Source organism: Elephas maximus, chromosome 5 (assembly GCF_024166365.1).
Source record: "Elephas maximus indicus isolate mEleMax1 chromosome 5, mEleMax1 primary haplotype, whole genome shotgun sequence".
Classification (NCBI taxonomy): domain Eukaryota; kingdom Metazoa; phylum Chordata; class Mammalia; order Proboscidea; family Elephantidae; genus Elephas; species Elephas maximus.
Genome location: NC_064823.1, coordinates 161,929,747 through 161,948,340, shown reverse-complemented (window position 1 = coordinate 161,948,340; position 18,594 = coordinate 161,929,747). Strand labels below are relative to the sequence as shown.

The 18,594-nt window shown below is 42.0% G+C and overlaps 1 protein-coding gene across 4 annotated transcripts in view; it reads right to left on the bottom strand.

Moving 5' to 3' along the window:
• Positions 1-18,594, bottom strand: part of GRK4 (G protein-coupled receptor kinase 4) — a 107,917-nt gene that overhangs the window by 72,221 nt on the left and 17,102 nt on the right. For all 4 annotated transcript variants that reach the window (XM_049886640.1, XM_049886642.1, XM_049886641.1 and 1 more), the window contains exon 2: positions 7,126-7,221. In XM_049886640.1, the coding sequence (XP_049742597.1) occupies positions 7,126-7,221 (96 nt within the window). The remainder of the gene's footprint in view (positions 1-7,125; positions 7,222-18,594) is intronic.

Below are 18,594 nucleotides of genomic sequence, written 5' to 3'. Positions count from 1 at the left end.
CAAGTAAAATGAAATCCTTGACAACTTTAATCTTTTCTCCATTTACCATGATTTTGCTTATTGGACCAGTTGTCTTATAGAGTCACTATAAGAGGCAGAATGGGATCAGGAACGGAAGGAAGAGGTGCAAGCTGCACTAAAGATATTGGGAGAAAACAAGGCTCCAGGAATTGATGGAATATCAATTGAGATGTTTCAACCAACAGATGCAGCGCTGCAAGTGCTCACTCGTCAATGCAAGAAATTTGGAGGACAGCTACCTGGCTGAGATCCATATTTATGCCTATCCCCAAGAAAGGTGATCCAACCCAATACAGAAATTATCGAACGATATCATTAATATCACACATTCAAAAGCAGCCGCAGCATTATATAGACAGGGAGCTGCCAGAAATTCAAGCTGGATTCAGAAAAGGACATGGAATCAAGGATATTATTGCTGATGTCAGATGGATCCTAGCTGAATGCAGAGGATACCAGAAAGATGTTTACCTGTGTTTTATTGACTATGCAAAGGCATTCGACTGTGTGGATCATAACAAATTATGGATAACACTGCGAAGAACGGGAATTCCAGAACATTTAATTGTCCTCATGAGGGACCTGTACATAGACCAAGAGGCAGTAGTTCAAATAGAACAAGGGGATACCGCGTGTTTTAAAGTTAGGAAAGGTGTGCATCAGGGTTGTACTCTTTCACCATACTTATTCAATCTGTATGCCGAGCAAATAATCTGAGAAGCTGGACTATATGAAGAAGAATTCAGTATCAAGATTGCAGAAAGACTCATAAACAACCTGTGATATGCAGATGACACAATCTTGATTGCTGAAAGTGAAGAGGGCTTGAAGAACTTACTGATGAAGATCAAAGACCACAGTCTTCACTATGGATTACACCTCAACATAAAGAAGACAAAAATCCTCACAACTGGACCAATAAGCAACATCATGATAAGAGATAAAAAGGCTGAAGCTGTCAAGGATTTCATTTTACTTGAATCTGCTATCAACAATCATGGAAGCAGCAGTCAAGAAATCAAAAGACAAATTGCATTGGGCAAATCTGCTGCAAAGGACCTCTTTAAAGCATTAAAAAGCAAAGATGTCACCTTAAAGACTATTGTGTGCCTGACCAAGCTATGGCGTCTAGAATTACCTCACATGCATGTGAAAACCAGATGATGAATAAGGAAAACCAAAGGAGAACAGGCACCTTTGAATTGTGGCATTGGCAAAGAATCCTGATTATACCATGGGCTGCCAAAAGAACAAACGAATCTGTTTTGCAAGAAGTACAACCAGAATGCTCCTTAGAAGCAAGGATGGCGAGACTACGTCTCACATACTTTGGACATGTTGTCAGGAGGGGCCAACCCCTGAAGAAGGGCAACATGCTTGGTAAAGTAGAGGGTCAGTGAATACGAAGACCCTTTACAAAATGGATTGACACAGTGGCTACAATAATGGGCTCAAGCATAACAACAATTGTGAGCAGGGGCGGGACTGGGCAGTGAGTGCTTCGTTGTATTGTACATAGGGTCGCTGTAAGTGGGAAACGACTCGACAGCACCTAATAACAACAACAATATATATATGTGCTGTTGTTGTTAGGTGCCATCGAATGACCCTGCTGCTATTTGAATACCAGTGGCCTAGCTTCCAGCATCACAGCAACATCTAAGCTCCCACAGTACGACAAACTGACAGACGCACAGGGGATACACACACACACACACACACACGCACACACAATGGAATATCATTCATTCATAAAGAAGAACAAAGTAATGACTCATGACACAGTATAGAAGAGCGCTGGAAACATTACGCTAAGGGAAAGGAGTTAGTCACAAAAGGTCACACGTTATATGATTCCCATTTATATGAGCTGTCCAGAACAGGCAAGTCCACAGAGACAGAAAGGAGATCAGCGGTTGCCTGGGCTCGAGGAGCAGAAGGGAGAGATGTGGAATGACTGCCAGTGGATAAGGGATTTCTTTTGAAAATGTTCTAAAATTGACCGTGGCGATGGTTGCACAACTCTGTGAATAAGCTGAAAACCACTGAATTGTACACTTTAAGTAGGTGAATTGTATGGTATGTGAATTACATCTCAATAAATTTGGCATTAAAAAATCTTAATGAAGTTAAAAATTAAAACAACTGGGTAGTCCAATGAGGGGGAATCACCTCTGTCTTTACACCATCTGAAGCTAATTCTCATAGTTAAAAGTTAAAATTTCTTTTTATTTTATTTATTTGGTTAGATGCACACCAAAATACACACCATTGCAACAGTTTCTATCTGTACAATTCCATGACACTGATTACATTCTTCAAGGTATACAACCATTCTCACCCTCCTTTTCTCAGTTGTTCCTCCCCCACTGAAACCCGCTGCCGTCGAGGCCATTCTGACTCATAGCGACCCTATAGGACAGAGTAGAACTCCCCACAGAGTTTCCAAGGAGCACCTTGCGGATTCAAACTGCTGACCTCTTGGTTAGCAGCCATAGCACTTAACCACTATGCCACCGGGGTTTCCGTTCCTCCCCCATTAACATAAATTCACTCTCCCCTGAGTTTCTTATCTAATCTTTTGAGCTGCTGTTGTCAATTCGATCCCATATATACAGTTCTTAAAAGTGCTCCAGGAAGTCTGGAATTCATGAGAATTTGAAATTTTGTTCTGCATTCCCCCCCTTTAATCAGGATTCTTCTATGGAATCTTTGATCAAAATGTTCAGTAATGGTAGCTGGGCACCATCCAGTTCTTCTGGTCTCATGGCAAAGGAGGCAGTTGTTCATGGAGGCAATTAGCCACACCTTCCATTCCTCCTCGTATTCCTGACTCTCCTTCTTCCAGGTGAACAGAGGCCAATTGTTGTGCCTTGGATGGCTGCTTGCAGCCTTTTAAGACCCCATACACTACACATCAAACCAAGAGGTAGAACAGAAACACTAAGCAAGTTATTATGCCAATTACCTGGGATGTTCCATGAAACCATGACCTAAACACAAAACCAAGAAACCAAATCCCACGAGGATTTTGGCTGTACATAAGCAGCCTCAGCAGGTACTCTTTTTTTTTTTTTTTTTGCCACTGTTTTAAATACGCCTATCACACAACTATTCATAAGGTTTTCACTGGCTAATGCTTTTCAGAAGTAGGCTGCCAGGTCTTTCTTAGTCTGGAAGCTCAGCTGAAACCTGTCTTCCATGGGTGACCCTGCCGGTATCTGAATACCGGTGGCATAGCTTCCAGAATCATAGCAACACACAAACCACCACAGTGAAACAAACTGACAGACAAATCTGTCTTGGAAGAAGTACAACCAGAATGCTCCTTAGAAGCAAGGATGGCGAGACTGCATCTTACATACTTGCACCTGTTGTCAGGAGGGATCAGTCCCTGGAGAAGGACATCATGCTTGGCAGAGTATGGGGTCAGCGGAAAAGAGGAAGACCCTCAATGAGGTGGACTGACACAGTGGCTGCAACAGTGAGCTCAAACATAAAAACGAGTTTAAGGATGGCGCAGGACCAGGCAGTGTTTCGTTCTGTTGTACACGGGGTCACTATGAGTCCGAACGGACTTGACAGCACCTAACAACAACAACATCACACAACTTGTGCCAATTCAACTTTTTACAGGTGTACAACTTTAAAAAAATCTGTTGTTGAGTCGATTCCAACGCACAGCGACCCTATAGGACAGGGCAGAACAGCCCATAAGGTTTCCAAGGCATGGCTGGTGGATTCGAACTGCTGGCTCTAAGTGTACAACTTATTCACAGAAATTATAATAATATAATAACTATAATAATCGGCTGTGCAACCCTGTCCTTAATCAGTGCAGTATTCCATCACCATTAACCCCACCTTTTCCACTCCTTTCCGCCCCGGTAACCTCTAAAAAACTTTGTTCTCTATACATTTGACTCTTCTTATCTGTATGTAAGTGAGGTCATACAATATTTGTCATCTGTGATTGACTTATCTCGCTCAGCATATTGTCTTCAAGCTCCATTCACACTATAGCATCTCTCGAGACTTCATGTCTTCTACTGGCTGAGTAGATCCCATTGTATTATGTACCACATTCTGTGCATCCGTTCACCTGCTGACAGGCATTCAGGCTGTTTCCGCCTCTGGCTGTCGTGAATGGTGCTGAGATGACCACTGGTGTACGAGTCTCTGCTTGAGTCTCTGCTTTCAAGTCGTTTGGGTCTATACCTAGGAGTGGAATAGTGGGATGACATGGTGGTTTTATTCCTAGCTTTTTGAGGAACTGCCACACTGTTTTCCACAGCACTGTACCACTTTGCATTCCCACCAGCAACGGATAAGGGTTCCAACTTTCCACATCCTCACCAACATTTGTTCTTCTCTGTTTTGTTTTGTTTTTTATCTTAGCCATCCTGGCAAAATCCGTTGCTCTCGAGTTGACTCTGACTCTCTGCAACCCTACAGGGCAGAAGAGAACCGCCCCACGGGGTCTCCAAGGTGGGGCTGGTGGTCTCGGACCACCGACCTTTTAGCCCAACCACTGCGCCCCCAGTACGCCATCCAGCGGGAGTGACGTGGTGTCTCGTGGTGGTTTTGATTTGCGTCTCTCTGACAGCTAACGATGCTGAGCGTCTTGTCACGTGTTTGGTGACAATCTGAACGTCCTCGTTAGTGAAATATCTATTCAAGTCTTTTGCCCACTGTCTGACGGGGTTATTTGCCTTTTTGTTGTTAAGTAGTCCAAGTTTTACACATATTTCGGTTATTAGAATCTTGTCGGATACATGGTTTCCAAAGGTATTCTTTCAGGCCATAGCTTGTCTTTCACTTTTTTGGTAAAGTCTTTCAATGAACAAAGATTTTTAATTTTTATGAGGTTAAAATTTCTTAAGAAGGAACTTTATTAATACTAAAAGAAAGATGGCATCTTCGTCATCTAGTGCTGCCATAACAGAAATACCACAAGTGGATGGCTTTAACAAAGAGAAATTTATTCTCTGACAGCTTAGGAGCCTAGAAGTCCGAATTCAGGGTGCCAGCCCCAGGGGAAGGCTTTCTCTCTGATGGCTCTGAAGGAAGGTCCTTGTCATCAATCTTCTCCTGATCTAGGAGCTTCTCACACAGGGATCCTGGGTCCAAAAGACGTGCTATTCTCCTGGCTCTTGTTTCTTGGTGGCATGAGGTCCCTGTGTCTCTCTGCTCACTTCTCTCTTTTATACCTCAAAAGAGATTGAGTTAAAACACAATCTAATCTTGTAGAATGAATCCTGCCTCATTAACGTCACTGCCACTAATCCCACCCCATTAACATTGTAGAGGTAGGATTTACAATACATAGCAAATTTTATCAGATGGCAAAATGGTGGTCAATCACACAATGCTGCGAGTCACGGCCTAGCCCAGTTAACACACATTTTTGGTGGACTCAATTCAATCCATAACAGATGCACTTTGAAAAATAATCTTGGCATAAAGGCATCCTTCCTAAGCACAACATGAAGTTCAGAAGCTAAGAAAAAAAGATTGATGTATTTGTCTACATACAAATTTAAAATTCCATATGAAAAAAAGAGCATAAGACAAAAGGCAAAAATCTCAATTATAAAATATATTCACATTAGCTATAAAAGGATAACTTCCTTCATGTATAAAGAGCTTCTATAAAGGAATTAGAAAAATTAACCCAACAGAAATGCTCGATTTCATTCATAATTAAAACAAGAGGCCATTTTTCAAATTATATACCCTTTAAACTGGAAATCTACCTTTAAAAAAGTTACTATTATGATTATACCGGAGACGTGGTTCTCCACCTGACTTCTCATGCCCATGTCAAGGCCCGTGGCCACCACTTACAGTTTTCAACAGCTGTAGAGTACTCCATCACACTGATAGGCCACGTTTTTATGGGACTAGTTTTTTCCTGAAGTCAGTGTCAGTAAGCCTTGTTAATATGCATAGAGAACTGTCTGGAAGGATACTGGGAAACAGTCCACAGTGTTTACTTCGGGGGGTGACCGATTCATGGAAAGAGGAACTCTATTTTATGATTCTTCTGTATACGACAATAAGTATATATCAATTCTTCACAAATATTTTTAATGTCTACTTTGATGAGTAGCATCTGGGGTCCTAAAAGCCTGTGAGCGGCCATCTAAGATACTCCACTGGTCTCATCCCATCTGGAGCAAGGGAGAATGAAGAAAACCAAAGACACAAGCAAGCGAAAGATTAGTCCAAAGGACTAATGGACCACAACTACCACACCTCCACCAGACTGAGTTCAGCACAACTAGATAGTGCCTGGCTACCACCACCAACTGCTCTGTCAGGGATCACAACAGAGCATCCCAGGTACAGCTGGAGAAAAATGTAGAACAAAATTCTAACTCACAAAAAAAGACCAGACTTACTGGTCTGACAGAGACTGTAGAAACCCCGAGACTATGGCCCCGGACTCCCTTTTAACTCAGTACTGAAATCACTCCTTAGGTCCACCCTTCAGCCAAAGACAAATCAGGTGCATAAAACAAAACCAGACTAAAGGGGTACACCAGCCTAGGGGAAAGGACGAGAAAGCAGGAGGGGACAGGAAAGCTGGTCATGGGGAACTCAATGGCGAGAAGGGGAGAGTGTTGACACGTTGTGGGGTTGGCAACTAATGTCACAAAATAACATGTGTATTAACTGTTTAACGAGAAACCAGTTAGATCTGTAAACCTTCATCTAAAGCACAATTAAAAAAAAAATCATTGGTGAAACGGAACAACCAGAATGGCAATGAGAATGTTCATGCATTGTGAAGAATATAACCAATGTCACTGAACAATCTGCATAATATTGTCACACAAGAACCTAAACTGCAGTGTATACCTTCACCAAAACACAGTAAGATACAATCAAAAAAAAAATCTTTTTAAGTGAAAAAGTCAACAGCCACAAACTTTATAACCGGAGGTTAGAAAACCTAAAGGATTCTTTTCCCGGGGAAGAATCATGAAGCTATAATGAGAATCTAACATACAATTTTTGGAACAATTATAGAAATCAAGAAAGAATAACAACTACTAAATGGTACCATGCCAAACGCCCCCGCAGACATCGTCTACTCACCGATGGAGTGCCTAAGCTCGCTGCACTTGCTCACAGGGGGTAGCTTCAGCATCTCCTTCCATTTTTTACTACGACTGCTTCTTTTTCCATATCCTCCTGGATTTAAAAAAATTAAAAGGCATTTTTTAAAGAAAAGATCAGAGGTAACCAACAATAACAACTATTCCCACTAACCTATCTACCTCTGTTTTAGTAGTTTGAATACCTATGATGAATAAAAACACAAGTTTATAATCATTTGTCTTATCTGGAAGGCAGCTAGGAGAGTAGCAATCCCAAGTGATGCAGTCAGTCGCTGGCACGGTCGTTTAGAAACCATATAGCCTTGACCTTCTCTAATAGTTCTTTTGAGTCTCCCAACTTGTAGACCAGATCTAACACCGCACACCATACAGGGCTGCTTATAAATGCCGGTTTATTGGGTACCTACTATGTACCAAACACCTTCAAAGCACTGGGAATACAGTGGTGAAAAAGACGAAGTCCCTCCTCTACCTTCCAGGGAGGGAGAGAGAGAAACAAACGAATCAGGCAATGGTAAGTAATAAGAAAAAAACTAAACCGAGCGTAAGAGATAAATGATTGAAACAAAACCAAGGAGGGTAAAGGCGGCGGGGTGCTATGCTGGCTAAGGGGGGGCCAGAGAAGGCCTCTCTGTGAGGGTCAGGCCTGAAGGATGTGAGGGAGTCTTGGGGCATTCTGGGGGAAGGACATCCTATGGAGGGAGAAGGATGGTGGGAAAATACACTAATTGGTATCAGAAGGTTTTTTTAAGCAACAAATTAAAAAAAAAAATTAACTCAGAAATTAGAGCCTTCAATCAAAAGCGTTCTGGAGAGATGATAAAATTACTGAATTTTATCAAAGAGAAAATACCCTAGTTTCAGCTGGGCAGCCAAAAGGCTCCAGTCCTACTGGAAGAGGAAGAAAATCAGCAGGATAGCTGCGTTTCACTGAGAGGTTTGGTAAATACAGAAAGGGTCAATTTTAAAAATGGCAATCTTTAAAGTATCAGTGATCAAAGAAGCAAACCCTGAATGACCCAGACAACTTAAAGTACAGAATAACTTATTCTCTAGTTTTAGAAATCAATGGTTTTGATGTATTTCATGAAATAAATGTCTTTTATTAGATAAAAATTTTTTTTTTTAAGTTATGTAATTGAGATTTCTTTGTCCTTTGGGAACACTGATAACCAATGTTCAGCTCTGCACAGAACCCAGGGACAGGAATCCTATACACCCAAGAGCCAGGTTACACATGCCAGAAACTGAGAGACCTATCTTCAACTTTTTTAATACATAGATTAGAAAATTATTAGGTTTGGCTTCAGTGAAAAAGAACTGAAGCTCAAAAACTTCATAATGGTGAACCTCCAAGGCATAAATATGCCAATTCTAATTATTTCCATCATTATTAAACCTTCATGTCATCTCTCCTTTTTCCCAGAACAAAGCAAGAGTGTCTTCAGGATGGTTAACGATGATGGTTGAGGAAAACGATGAACATACTTAATGTCATGGAACTGTACACGTGAAGACTGCTGAAATGGCAAATGTTTTGTACCTATACATTTGTTATCGATGTGGTTAGGAGCTGTCAAGTCAGTTCCGACTCATAGCGACCCAATGTACAACAGAACAAAATACCGCCCAGTCCTGTGCCATCCTCACAATCGCTGCTGTGCTCGAGCCCATCGTCGCAGCCACTGTGTCAATCCATCTCGTCTGAAGGCCTTCCTCTCTTTTGCTGACCCTCTACTTTACCAAGCATGATGTCCTTCTACCAGGAACTGACCCTCCTAATGTCATGTCCAAAGGATGTGAGACAAAGTCTCATGACCTCGCTTCCAAGCAGCATTCTGACTGTACTTCTTCCAAAACAAATTTGTTTCATTCTCCTGGCAGTCCATGGTATATTCAATATTCTTAGCCAACACCATAATTCAAAAGCATCAATTCTTCTTTGGTTTTCCTTATTTATTGTTCAGCTTTTACATGCATATGATGTGAATGAAAATACCATGGCCTGGGCTCCTGTCTGGAGGTGAGATGAGAAGGCAGAGGGGGACAGAAGCTGGCTGAACGGACACAGGGAATACAGGGTGGAGGGAAGGAGTGTGCTGTCTCATTAGAGGGAGAGCAACTAGGAGTACATAGCAAGGTGTATATAAATTTTTGTATGAAAGACTGACTTGATTTGTAAACTTTCACTTAAAGCACAATAAAAAATTTTAAAAACAAATAAAAATTTAAAAATGGGGGGGGGAATACCATAGCTTGGGTCAGGCACACCTCAGTCCTGAAAGTGACATCTTTGCTTTTTTAAAGCTGTGAAGAGGTCTTTTGCAGCAGATTTGCCCGATGCAATGCGTCATTTTATTTCTTGACTGCTGCTTCCATGGGTGTTGATTGTGGATCCAGGTAAAATGAAATCCTTAACAACTTCAATATTTTATCCCATTGTGAGGATTTCTGTTTTCTTTACGTTGAGGTATAATCCATACTGAACGCTGTGGTCTTTGATCTTCATCAGTAAGTGTTTCAAGCCCAAATCCCTTTCCACAAGCAAGGCTATATCATTTGCATATCACAGGGTGTTAACGAATCTTCCTCCGGTCCTGATGTCCTATTCTTCTTCATAGAGTCCAACTTCTCGCATTATTTGCTCAGCATACAGGCTGAGTAAATACGGTGAAAGGATACAACCCTGATGCACACCTGTCCTGATTTTAAATCCCCCAGTATCCCCTTGTTTTGTTTGAATCACTCCCTCTTAGTCTACATACCGGTTCCTCATGAGCACAATTAAGTGTTCTAGAATTCCCATTCTTTACAATGTTATCTATAATTTGCTATGATCCACACAGTCAAATGCCTTTGCACAGTCAATAAAACACAGGTAAACATCTTTCTGGTATTCTCTGCTTTCAGACAAGCTCCATGTGATGTCAGCAATGTTATCCCTTGTTCCACTCCCTCTTTTGAATCTAGCTTGAATTTCTGGCAGCTCTCTGTTGATATACTGCTGCAACCATTTTTTAATTATCTTCAGCAAAATTTTACTTCTGTGTGATATTAATGATATTCTCCAATAATTTCTGCATTCTGTTGAATCACCTTTATTTGGAATAGGTACAAATATGGATCTCTTCCAGTCGGTTGGCCAGGAAACTGTCCTCCAAATTTCTTGGCATAGACAAGTGAGCGCTTCCAACGTTCCATTTGTTTGTTGAAACATCTCAATTTGTGTTTCATCAATTCCTGGAGCCTTGTTTTTTGCCAATGCCCTCAGTGCAACTTGGACTTCTTCCTTCAGTACCATTAGTTCTTGATCATATGCTACGTCCTGAAGTGACTGAAGGTCTACCAGTTGTTTTTGGTGCAGGGACTCCGTGTATTCCTTCCATCTTGTTTTGATGTTTCCTGCATCGTTCAATATTTTGTATCCATAGGGTCCTTCAAAATTGCAACTCGAGGCTTGAATTTTTTCTTTAGTTCTTTCAGTTTGAGAAACGTCCCACATGTTCTTCCTTTCTGGTTTTTCTAGCTCCAGGTCTTTGCACACTTCATTATAATACTTCATCTTCTACAAATGCTTTTCAATAATGTAACAAAAATTCACTTTCTTTTATTATCTAACCAAATGCACTAATTTTATGTTGAACAAGCTTTTCCTCTAACTTTGACAACAACATGTAGAGCAACAGATTTTGACAGACTGAAACAGTTAAGACAAGTATCTTAGCTATCCAGTGCTGCCAGGGCAGATTATCCAGTAGACAAGCTAAGCACAGTACTTACCTTGCTTACCAGATCATCTGTAGTGAACAAATTCACATGCATTTCACCACATCTTTGGTGAAACCCATGTGAAATCATTCACTACATGTAAGTAAGCACAGATAAGCCCGTGCTTCTTGCTTACTGAAAAAAATCTGTCCCTGTCAGAAATTCTAAATTTGAAAAGAGGCTTTGCAAAGTTGCAGTGAGGCTGGGAGAGAGACAAACACCAGGCATACCTTGCAGCAGAGTCTTTGATGTGGTGAAAAAATGTGAAATTCTTTACTACAGATGATCTAGGAAGCATGATAAGCACCATGCTTACCTTGCCTACTAGATAATCCACTCAAGCGCTGCTGTAACAGAAATACCACAAGTGGATGGCTTTAACAAACAGAAATTTACTCTCTCACAGTTTAGGAGGCTAGAAGTCTGAATTTGGGGCGCAGGCTCTAGGGGAAGGCTGTCTCTCTCTGTCGCCTCTGGGGATAGATCCTTGTCTCTGTTCAACACCTGTGGGTGAGGCATTCCTTGGGGATCTCCATGTGGTGACGACAATCTTTCCCCAGCTCTCCTCTACTCACTTGTTTAATCTTTTATATCTCAAAAGAGACTGACTTGAGACATACCCTACACTCATCCTGCCTCATTAACATAACAAAAGCAGTCCATTCCCAAATGGGACTATAACCACAGGCATTGAGGTTGGGATTTACAGCACATATTTTGGGGGGACACAATTCAATTCATAATAAGCAAATAAAAAAATCTAAAAATACACACCAATTATCGCAAGGAACCAACGACACACTGAGGGGAGAAGAGAGGAAGGAGGCCACCCACAGTATCCTCATGAGGAAAAGAAATGGCAAGAAATACACATTCAAACAGTCTCACAGGAATACATTACCTTTATCATGTTCAATTAGGAGCCTTGGTAGCACAGTGGTTAAAGTGCTTGGCTGCTAACCAAAAGGTCAGTGGTTCAAATCTACCAGCTGCTCCATGAAAGATGTGGCAGTCTGCTTCTGTAAGGATTTGCAGCCTTGGAAACCCTATGAGGCAGTTCTACTCTGTCCTACAGGGTCACTATGCATCAGAACGAACTCGAGGGCACTTGGTTTGGTTTTGGAACATGTTTAATTAGATAAAAAATTAGGACTTCCAACCAATTCGTTCGGGTTGGAATCCTGCTGAGAATTTGCATTTCCACCCCAGATATACTGAATCCTAATCTACACTTTAAGAAGACTCCCAGGTGTCTTAGTCATCTAGTGCTGCTATAACAGAAACGCCACAAGTGGATGGCTTTAACAAAAACAAGTTTATTCTCTCACAGTCCAGTAGGCTAGAAGTCCAAATTCAGGGCGCCAGCTCCAGGGGAAGGCTTTCTCTCTCTCAGCTCTGGAGGAAGGTCCTTGTCATCGTCTTCCCTTGGTCTGAGAGCACCTCAGTGCAGGAACCTCAGGTCCAAAGGACATGCTATGCTCCTGGCACTGCTTTCTTGGTGGTATGAGGTCCCCACATCTCTCTGCTTGCTTCTTTTATTTCTCAAAAGAGATTGGCTTAAGATACTACCTAATCTTGTAGACCTCATCAATATAACTGCTGCTAATCCATCTTATTACATCATAGTGATAGGATTTGCAACATAGAGGAAAATCATATAAAATGGTGGGCAATCACACAATACTGAGAATCATGGCGCAGCTAAGTTGACAGATATTTTGGGGGGACGCAATTCTATCCATGACACCAGGTGATGGGATCCTGTTAAAACGTAGATTATGATTCAGTATATCTGGGGTGGTGTGATGGTTAAGATTGTGTGTCAACTTGGCTGGGCCATGATTCTTAGTGTTTATATGTGATCACCCCCATGATGGGAACTGCTGTGAGTAGGCTATCAGCTGAAAGCGAGCTTCCCTGGGCATGTAGCCTGCATCCGAATACAAATGGATGCTCTGGCTTTTGCCCTCTCTGGATCCTGCAGCTGCCTTCTGTTTGTCTGATCACTGGTCCTTGGGATTTGAGCTAGCAGCTTACCTGCTGATCTTGGGATTCGTTGATATTCACAGCCTGTGCGCAAGAGCCTTGCTCTCCAACTTGCCAATCTTGGATTCTCCAGCCCCTTTGCTATGTGAATGAGGAGGAGCCTCTATCCTGATCCACAGACTTGGGACGTTCCAGACTGTGCAACTGTATGAGCCATTTCCTTATATAAATCTCTCTCTCTGTATATATTTATACAGTTTACTGGTTTTGTTTCTCTAGAAAACCCTCAAGACAGGTGGGAATGCAAATTCTCATCAAGGGGTCTAACTAGAATGAACCAGTTCAAAACCATGATAAGAATTTCCAGGTTGATTACGCTCCTCCAAAAATAAGTCAATGTAGAGTCAGTTAACTCAGTTATAAAGTCCAATCAGCCCAAGTTTAAAAAAAAAATTAAAACTCATCATGTCACCAATTAGCTTAGTAAGGGAAGAAGCCATAATGTCTGAGACTAACCAAGGAGAACCAAGAAGTTAGGAGTCCCCTGTGGCTCAGTGGGTAGAAGGCTGCAGCTGGAACCCAGCTAGAGGCGCTTCGGGAGACAGGCCTGGCCATCTGCTTCTGAAAGGTCACAGGCTTGAAAACCCCAAGGAGTAGTTCTACTCTGCACACATGGGTCACCACGAGTCAGAGTCAACTCGACAGCAACTAACAACCGTGTGTTACAAGCGCAGAAATAATTGCTGAACACAGTGTTGAATGAAAGAACCAAGAAATTTCTATGCAAAAGTTAGAGGTTGGGGTTTTCTTCTCTTTCCTTCCTACCTAATACAGACCTTTGGGATAAACTAATACAGCAACTGACTTTTAGGGCTTTCTATAAAACTGAGTTGACTATCAGTTCTAGAGATCATCACGAAGGCAAGTATTTTATTGTTAAGAACAATCTAGTCAAACGACATGAAGTCATTTGTTGTTTAAGTACTTAAAAGATATTGCCCACATTCCCTACTTTATATTCATTCAGGAATGAAAATGGACATGCAAACATGAGCCTGATAAGCGCTCCATTTAATGACTCGCTGTGGTGTTTAATAACTCATTCTGGCATTTAATGACTCGCTGTGGTGAGAACCCTCACCCCACACAGCAGTCACCTAAGCAGAGTCATCTCACTGAAGATAGACACCCAGGCTCCCAGCTTACTGAGTTAACAGATTCCACGGCTGGTTTTCTTTCCTTGTTGGACCTAGTACAACGTTTAACTAAACACAATCGTAACAAACAGCAGGAAAAAAGCCACCGGCCCCTCAGTTCTTTCTCATTCCATAACATGAGTTCCAAGGTTCTGAATTTCACAAAACAGAACTAATTTAAAGGGAGGCAGGAGAAGAATACATTAATGTTTCCCTGTAAGTACCTTCCACCACACATCTGTCGGCTTGTCATACTGTGGTGCCTCACGTGTTGCTGTGATGGTAGAAACTATGTCACTGGTATTTCAAATACCAGTAGGGTCACCCAGGTGCACAGGTTTCAGCGGAGCTTCCAGACTAAGACAGGCTTGGAAGGATCTGGAGGTCTACTTCTAAAAAGTTGGCCGGTGGAAACCTCAGGAATAGCAGCAGGACACTGTCTGATACAGTGCCGGAAGATGAGCCCCTCGGGTTAGAAGGCACTCAAAATATGACTGGGGAAGAGCCACTACAAATCAGATAATCATATGGTCTACTATGCAGGGAGTGACAATTTGAAGAGGAATGATGTCACTTTCATCATCAAAAAGAACATTTCAAGATCCATCCTGAAGTATAACGCTGTCAGTGATAGGATAATATCCACATGCCTACAAGGATGACCAGTGAATACAACTGATATTCAAATTTATGCACCAACCACTAATGCCAAAGATGAGAAAATTGATGATTTTTTACCAACTTCTGCAGTCTGAAATTGATCAAACATGCAATGAATATGCACTGATCATTACTGGAGATTGGAACGCAAAAGTTGGGAAATATGGCCTTGGTGGTAGAAATGATGCTGAAGATTGCATGACAGAATTTTGCAAGACTAAGGACTTCTTCATTTAAAATACCTTTTCCAACAACATAAACGGTGACTATACACGTAGGCCTCACTAGATGAAAAACACAGGAATCAAGATCTACCTTATGTGAAGTTCAATGAGCATCTTGGATAGATATGTTCTCATCTTTCACGATATTAGGGAAGTTTTCTGCCAACAAATCTTCAACAATTCTCTCTGTATTTTCTGTCATCCCTCCCTGTTCTGGCACTCCAATCACTAGTAGGTTATTTCTCTTGATAGAGACCCACATGATTCTTAAGGTTTCTTCATTTTTTAAATTCTTTTATCTGGTTTTTCGTCAAATATATTAGTGCCAAGTGATTTATCTTCAAGTTCAGAAATTCTGCCTTCCCCTTCCTCAAATCTGCTCCTCTTTCTATTGCCTACTTCTGTAATTTTATTAATCTTCTGAATTTTTGATTGCTGTCTATGGATTTTTCCAGCTTATTAAATTTTTCATTATGTTCCCAAAAAATCTTTTTAATTTTTTCAGTTGCTTTATCTGTGTGTTCCTTGGCTTGTTCTGTATATTGCCTCATTTCCTTCCTGATGTCTTGAAAGGTTCTATACATTAATCTTTTGTATTCTGCCTCTGGTAATTCCAGGAATGCACTTTCATCTAGAAGATCCCTTGATTCCTTGTTTTGAGAGCTTGTTGAGGCGATCATGGTCTGTTTCTTTATGTGACTTGATATTGACTGTTGTCTCCAAGATATCCGTAAGTTATTGTATTAGTTTATTTTATGTTTGCTTACTGTGTCATAGCTTCTTACTTTTTTTTATTTTGATATGCCCAAATGGGTTGCTTTGGAGCTCTGGTGTCCTGTCCCCAGCTGGCTAGAACTGTTATCCGGTATATCAGCCTAGGAGTCCATTCACATTTCTTGTATGAATTTGGCTCAGGTGTCCAGGTAGCTGGTCATCAGGTGCATGGTACAGGCTCTGTCCTACAGTCTTAGAGGGGCAGGGGTGATTGGTATAGGTGCTGGTATCTGGTTGCAGCAGTGGGTCACACTCTGAATGAGGCGGGAGGCTGAGAATCGTCCCCCACGTGTCTCTGAGGAAAGCGTGTCCCTGATCCCTAGAGCGTATAGGTGGGTGGGTTCTACAGACGGACTATGGGCACCCAATGATTTTGGTTCTAAGGACTGGGAGGTACCAGTTATCCTTGGACCCCTGTTGCGGGTGGCTGGGTGACCTGAGTGGAGCCAACAGTCCTTAGGCCCCCGATGTGGGTAGGTTAAGGACCCTGTTTAATAGGCAAAGCAATGTCAAACGTCAAACACCCAGCTCTCTGCTGCACAGCTGAAACGGTTGGATTCTGTGAACAAGGGCCTATTTTCCTGAAATAGGCCCACACAGGTCCATGAAGAGGGGAAAGGTACTCCAAGTCCATGGACTGTTTACACCTGGATAGGAGCCGCTTCTCTCCTGAGCTCCTCCCGTTAGTGGAGCTGGGAAATTCTTTTCCCCCAATTGCAAATTTATTCCATCTCCAAGGCCAGGAGGATGGCTCTAGGCGCTCAACAGTGCCTGTCTCAGGTCTAGGGAACTCAGCTGCTGAAGCCGGCTTGGGGGCCGGGAGACATGGAAAACATATGCAAGTACTTAGCTTTTGCCAAGAGCTCCACTCTTCTCTAGTTCCAGAGGTATGAGTCTGCTGTGTGGCTGGCTGCTTCTCCCTGAGGCAACTGTGGCCAAAAGCTAGTACCAGCCCACCACTGCTGCTCTGGGGATGGTGCCTGAGGGCTCCCCACAATTCAGGTCCAGTAACTCCTCTCCGCTTCTGAACCGTCTCTTCTTCCCCTGCCCCTCGGTTCCCTTTCTAAGCTTGCCTTTGATGCTCAGCTCTCCTAGCTTGTCATAAATATACTCGTTTCACTTGTTTTTTCGGGTCTCTGTTGTAAGAAAAAAAAAATTTTTTTTTTTTTTGTTGTTGTAAGAGCGCTCACCGGAAGCACCTGTCTATTCCGCCATCCTGGCTCTGCCTCTCAAAACACAGGAATCAAATCAACTGCATCCATGGAATGAAATGATGGAAAAGCTCAATATTATCTGTCACAACAAGTTCAGGGGGCGACTGCAGAGCATACCATCAATTGCTCCTACGCAAGTTCAAGTTGAAGCTGAAGAAAATTAAAACAAGTCTGCAAGAGCCAAAATACAACCTTGAGTGTATGCCATCTGTATTTGGAGATCATCCCAAGAGTAGATTTGACACGATGAACACTAATGACTGAAGACCAGACGGGTTGTGGGATGACATCAGGGACATCATACATGAAGATAGCAAGAGATCATTAAAAAGACAGGAAAGAAAAAAAAAAACACCAAAATAGATGTCAGAAAAGGCTCTGAAACTTGCTCTTCAACGTAGACTAGCTAAAGCAAATGGAAGAAATGATGAAAGAAAAGACCTGTAAGAGATTTCAAAGCAGCTCAAGAAGACAAAGTATTAAAACGAGATGTGCAAGGACCTGGAGTTAGAAAACCAAAAAGGAAGAACATGCTCAGTATTTCTCAAGCTGAAAGACCTGAAGAAAAAATTCAAGCGTCGTGTCGCAATTTTGAAAGATTCTATGGGCTAAATACTAAACGACTCAGGAAGCATCAAAAGAAGATGGAAGGAATATACGCAATCACTGTACTAAAAAAAACTGGTTGACCTTCAACCATTTCAGGAGGTAGTGTATGATCAAGAACCGGTAATACTGAAGGAAGAAGTCCAGGCTGCACTGAAGCCAATGGCGAAAAATAAGGCTCCAGGAATTAACGAAACACCAATTGAAATGTTTCATCAAAGGGATGCAGCACTGGAGGTGTTCTTCTTGTTGTTGATAGGTGCCATCGAGTCAGTTCCAACTCACAGCGACCCTATGCACAACAGAACGAAACACTGCCTGGTCCTGCACCATCCGTACAATCGTTGTTATGCTTGGGCCTACTGTTGCAGCCACTATGTCACTCCTCCTCGTTGAGTGTCTTCCTCTTTCCTGCTGACCCTGTATTATGCCAAGCATGATGCCTTCTCCGGAGACTGATCCCTCCTGACAACATGTTAAAAGTATGTAAGATGTAGTCTCGCCATCCCTGCTTCTAAGGAGCATTCTGGTTGTACTTCTTCCAAGACAGATTTATTCGTTCTTTCGGCAGTCAACGGTATATTCAATACTCTTCGCCAACACCACAATTCAAAGGCGTCAACTCTTCTTCAGTCTTCCTTATTCATTGTCCAGCTTTCACACGCATATGATGCGATTGAAAATACCATGACTTGGGTCAGGCGCACCTGAGTCTTCAACATGACATCTTTGCTCTTTAGCACTTTAAAGAGGTCCTTTGCAGCAGATTTACCCAATGCAATGCGTCTTTTGATTTCTTGACTGTTGCTTCCATGGGTGTTGCTTGTGGATCCAGGTAAAATGAAATCCTTGACAACTTCAATCTTTTCTCCGTTTATCATGATGTTGCTCATTGGTCCAGTTGTGAGGATTTTTGTTTTCTTTATGTTGAGGTGCAATCCATACTGAAGGCTATGGTCTTTGATCTTCATTAGTAAGTGCTTCAAGTTCTCTCCACCTTCAGCAAGCAAGGTTGTGT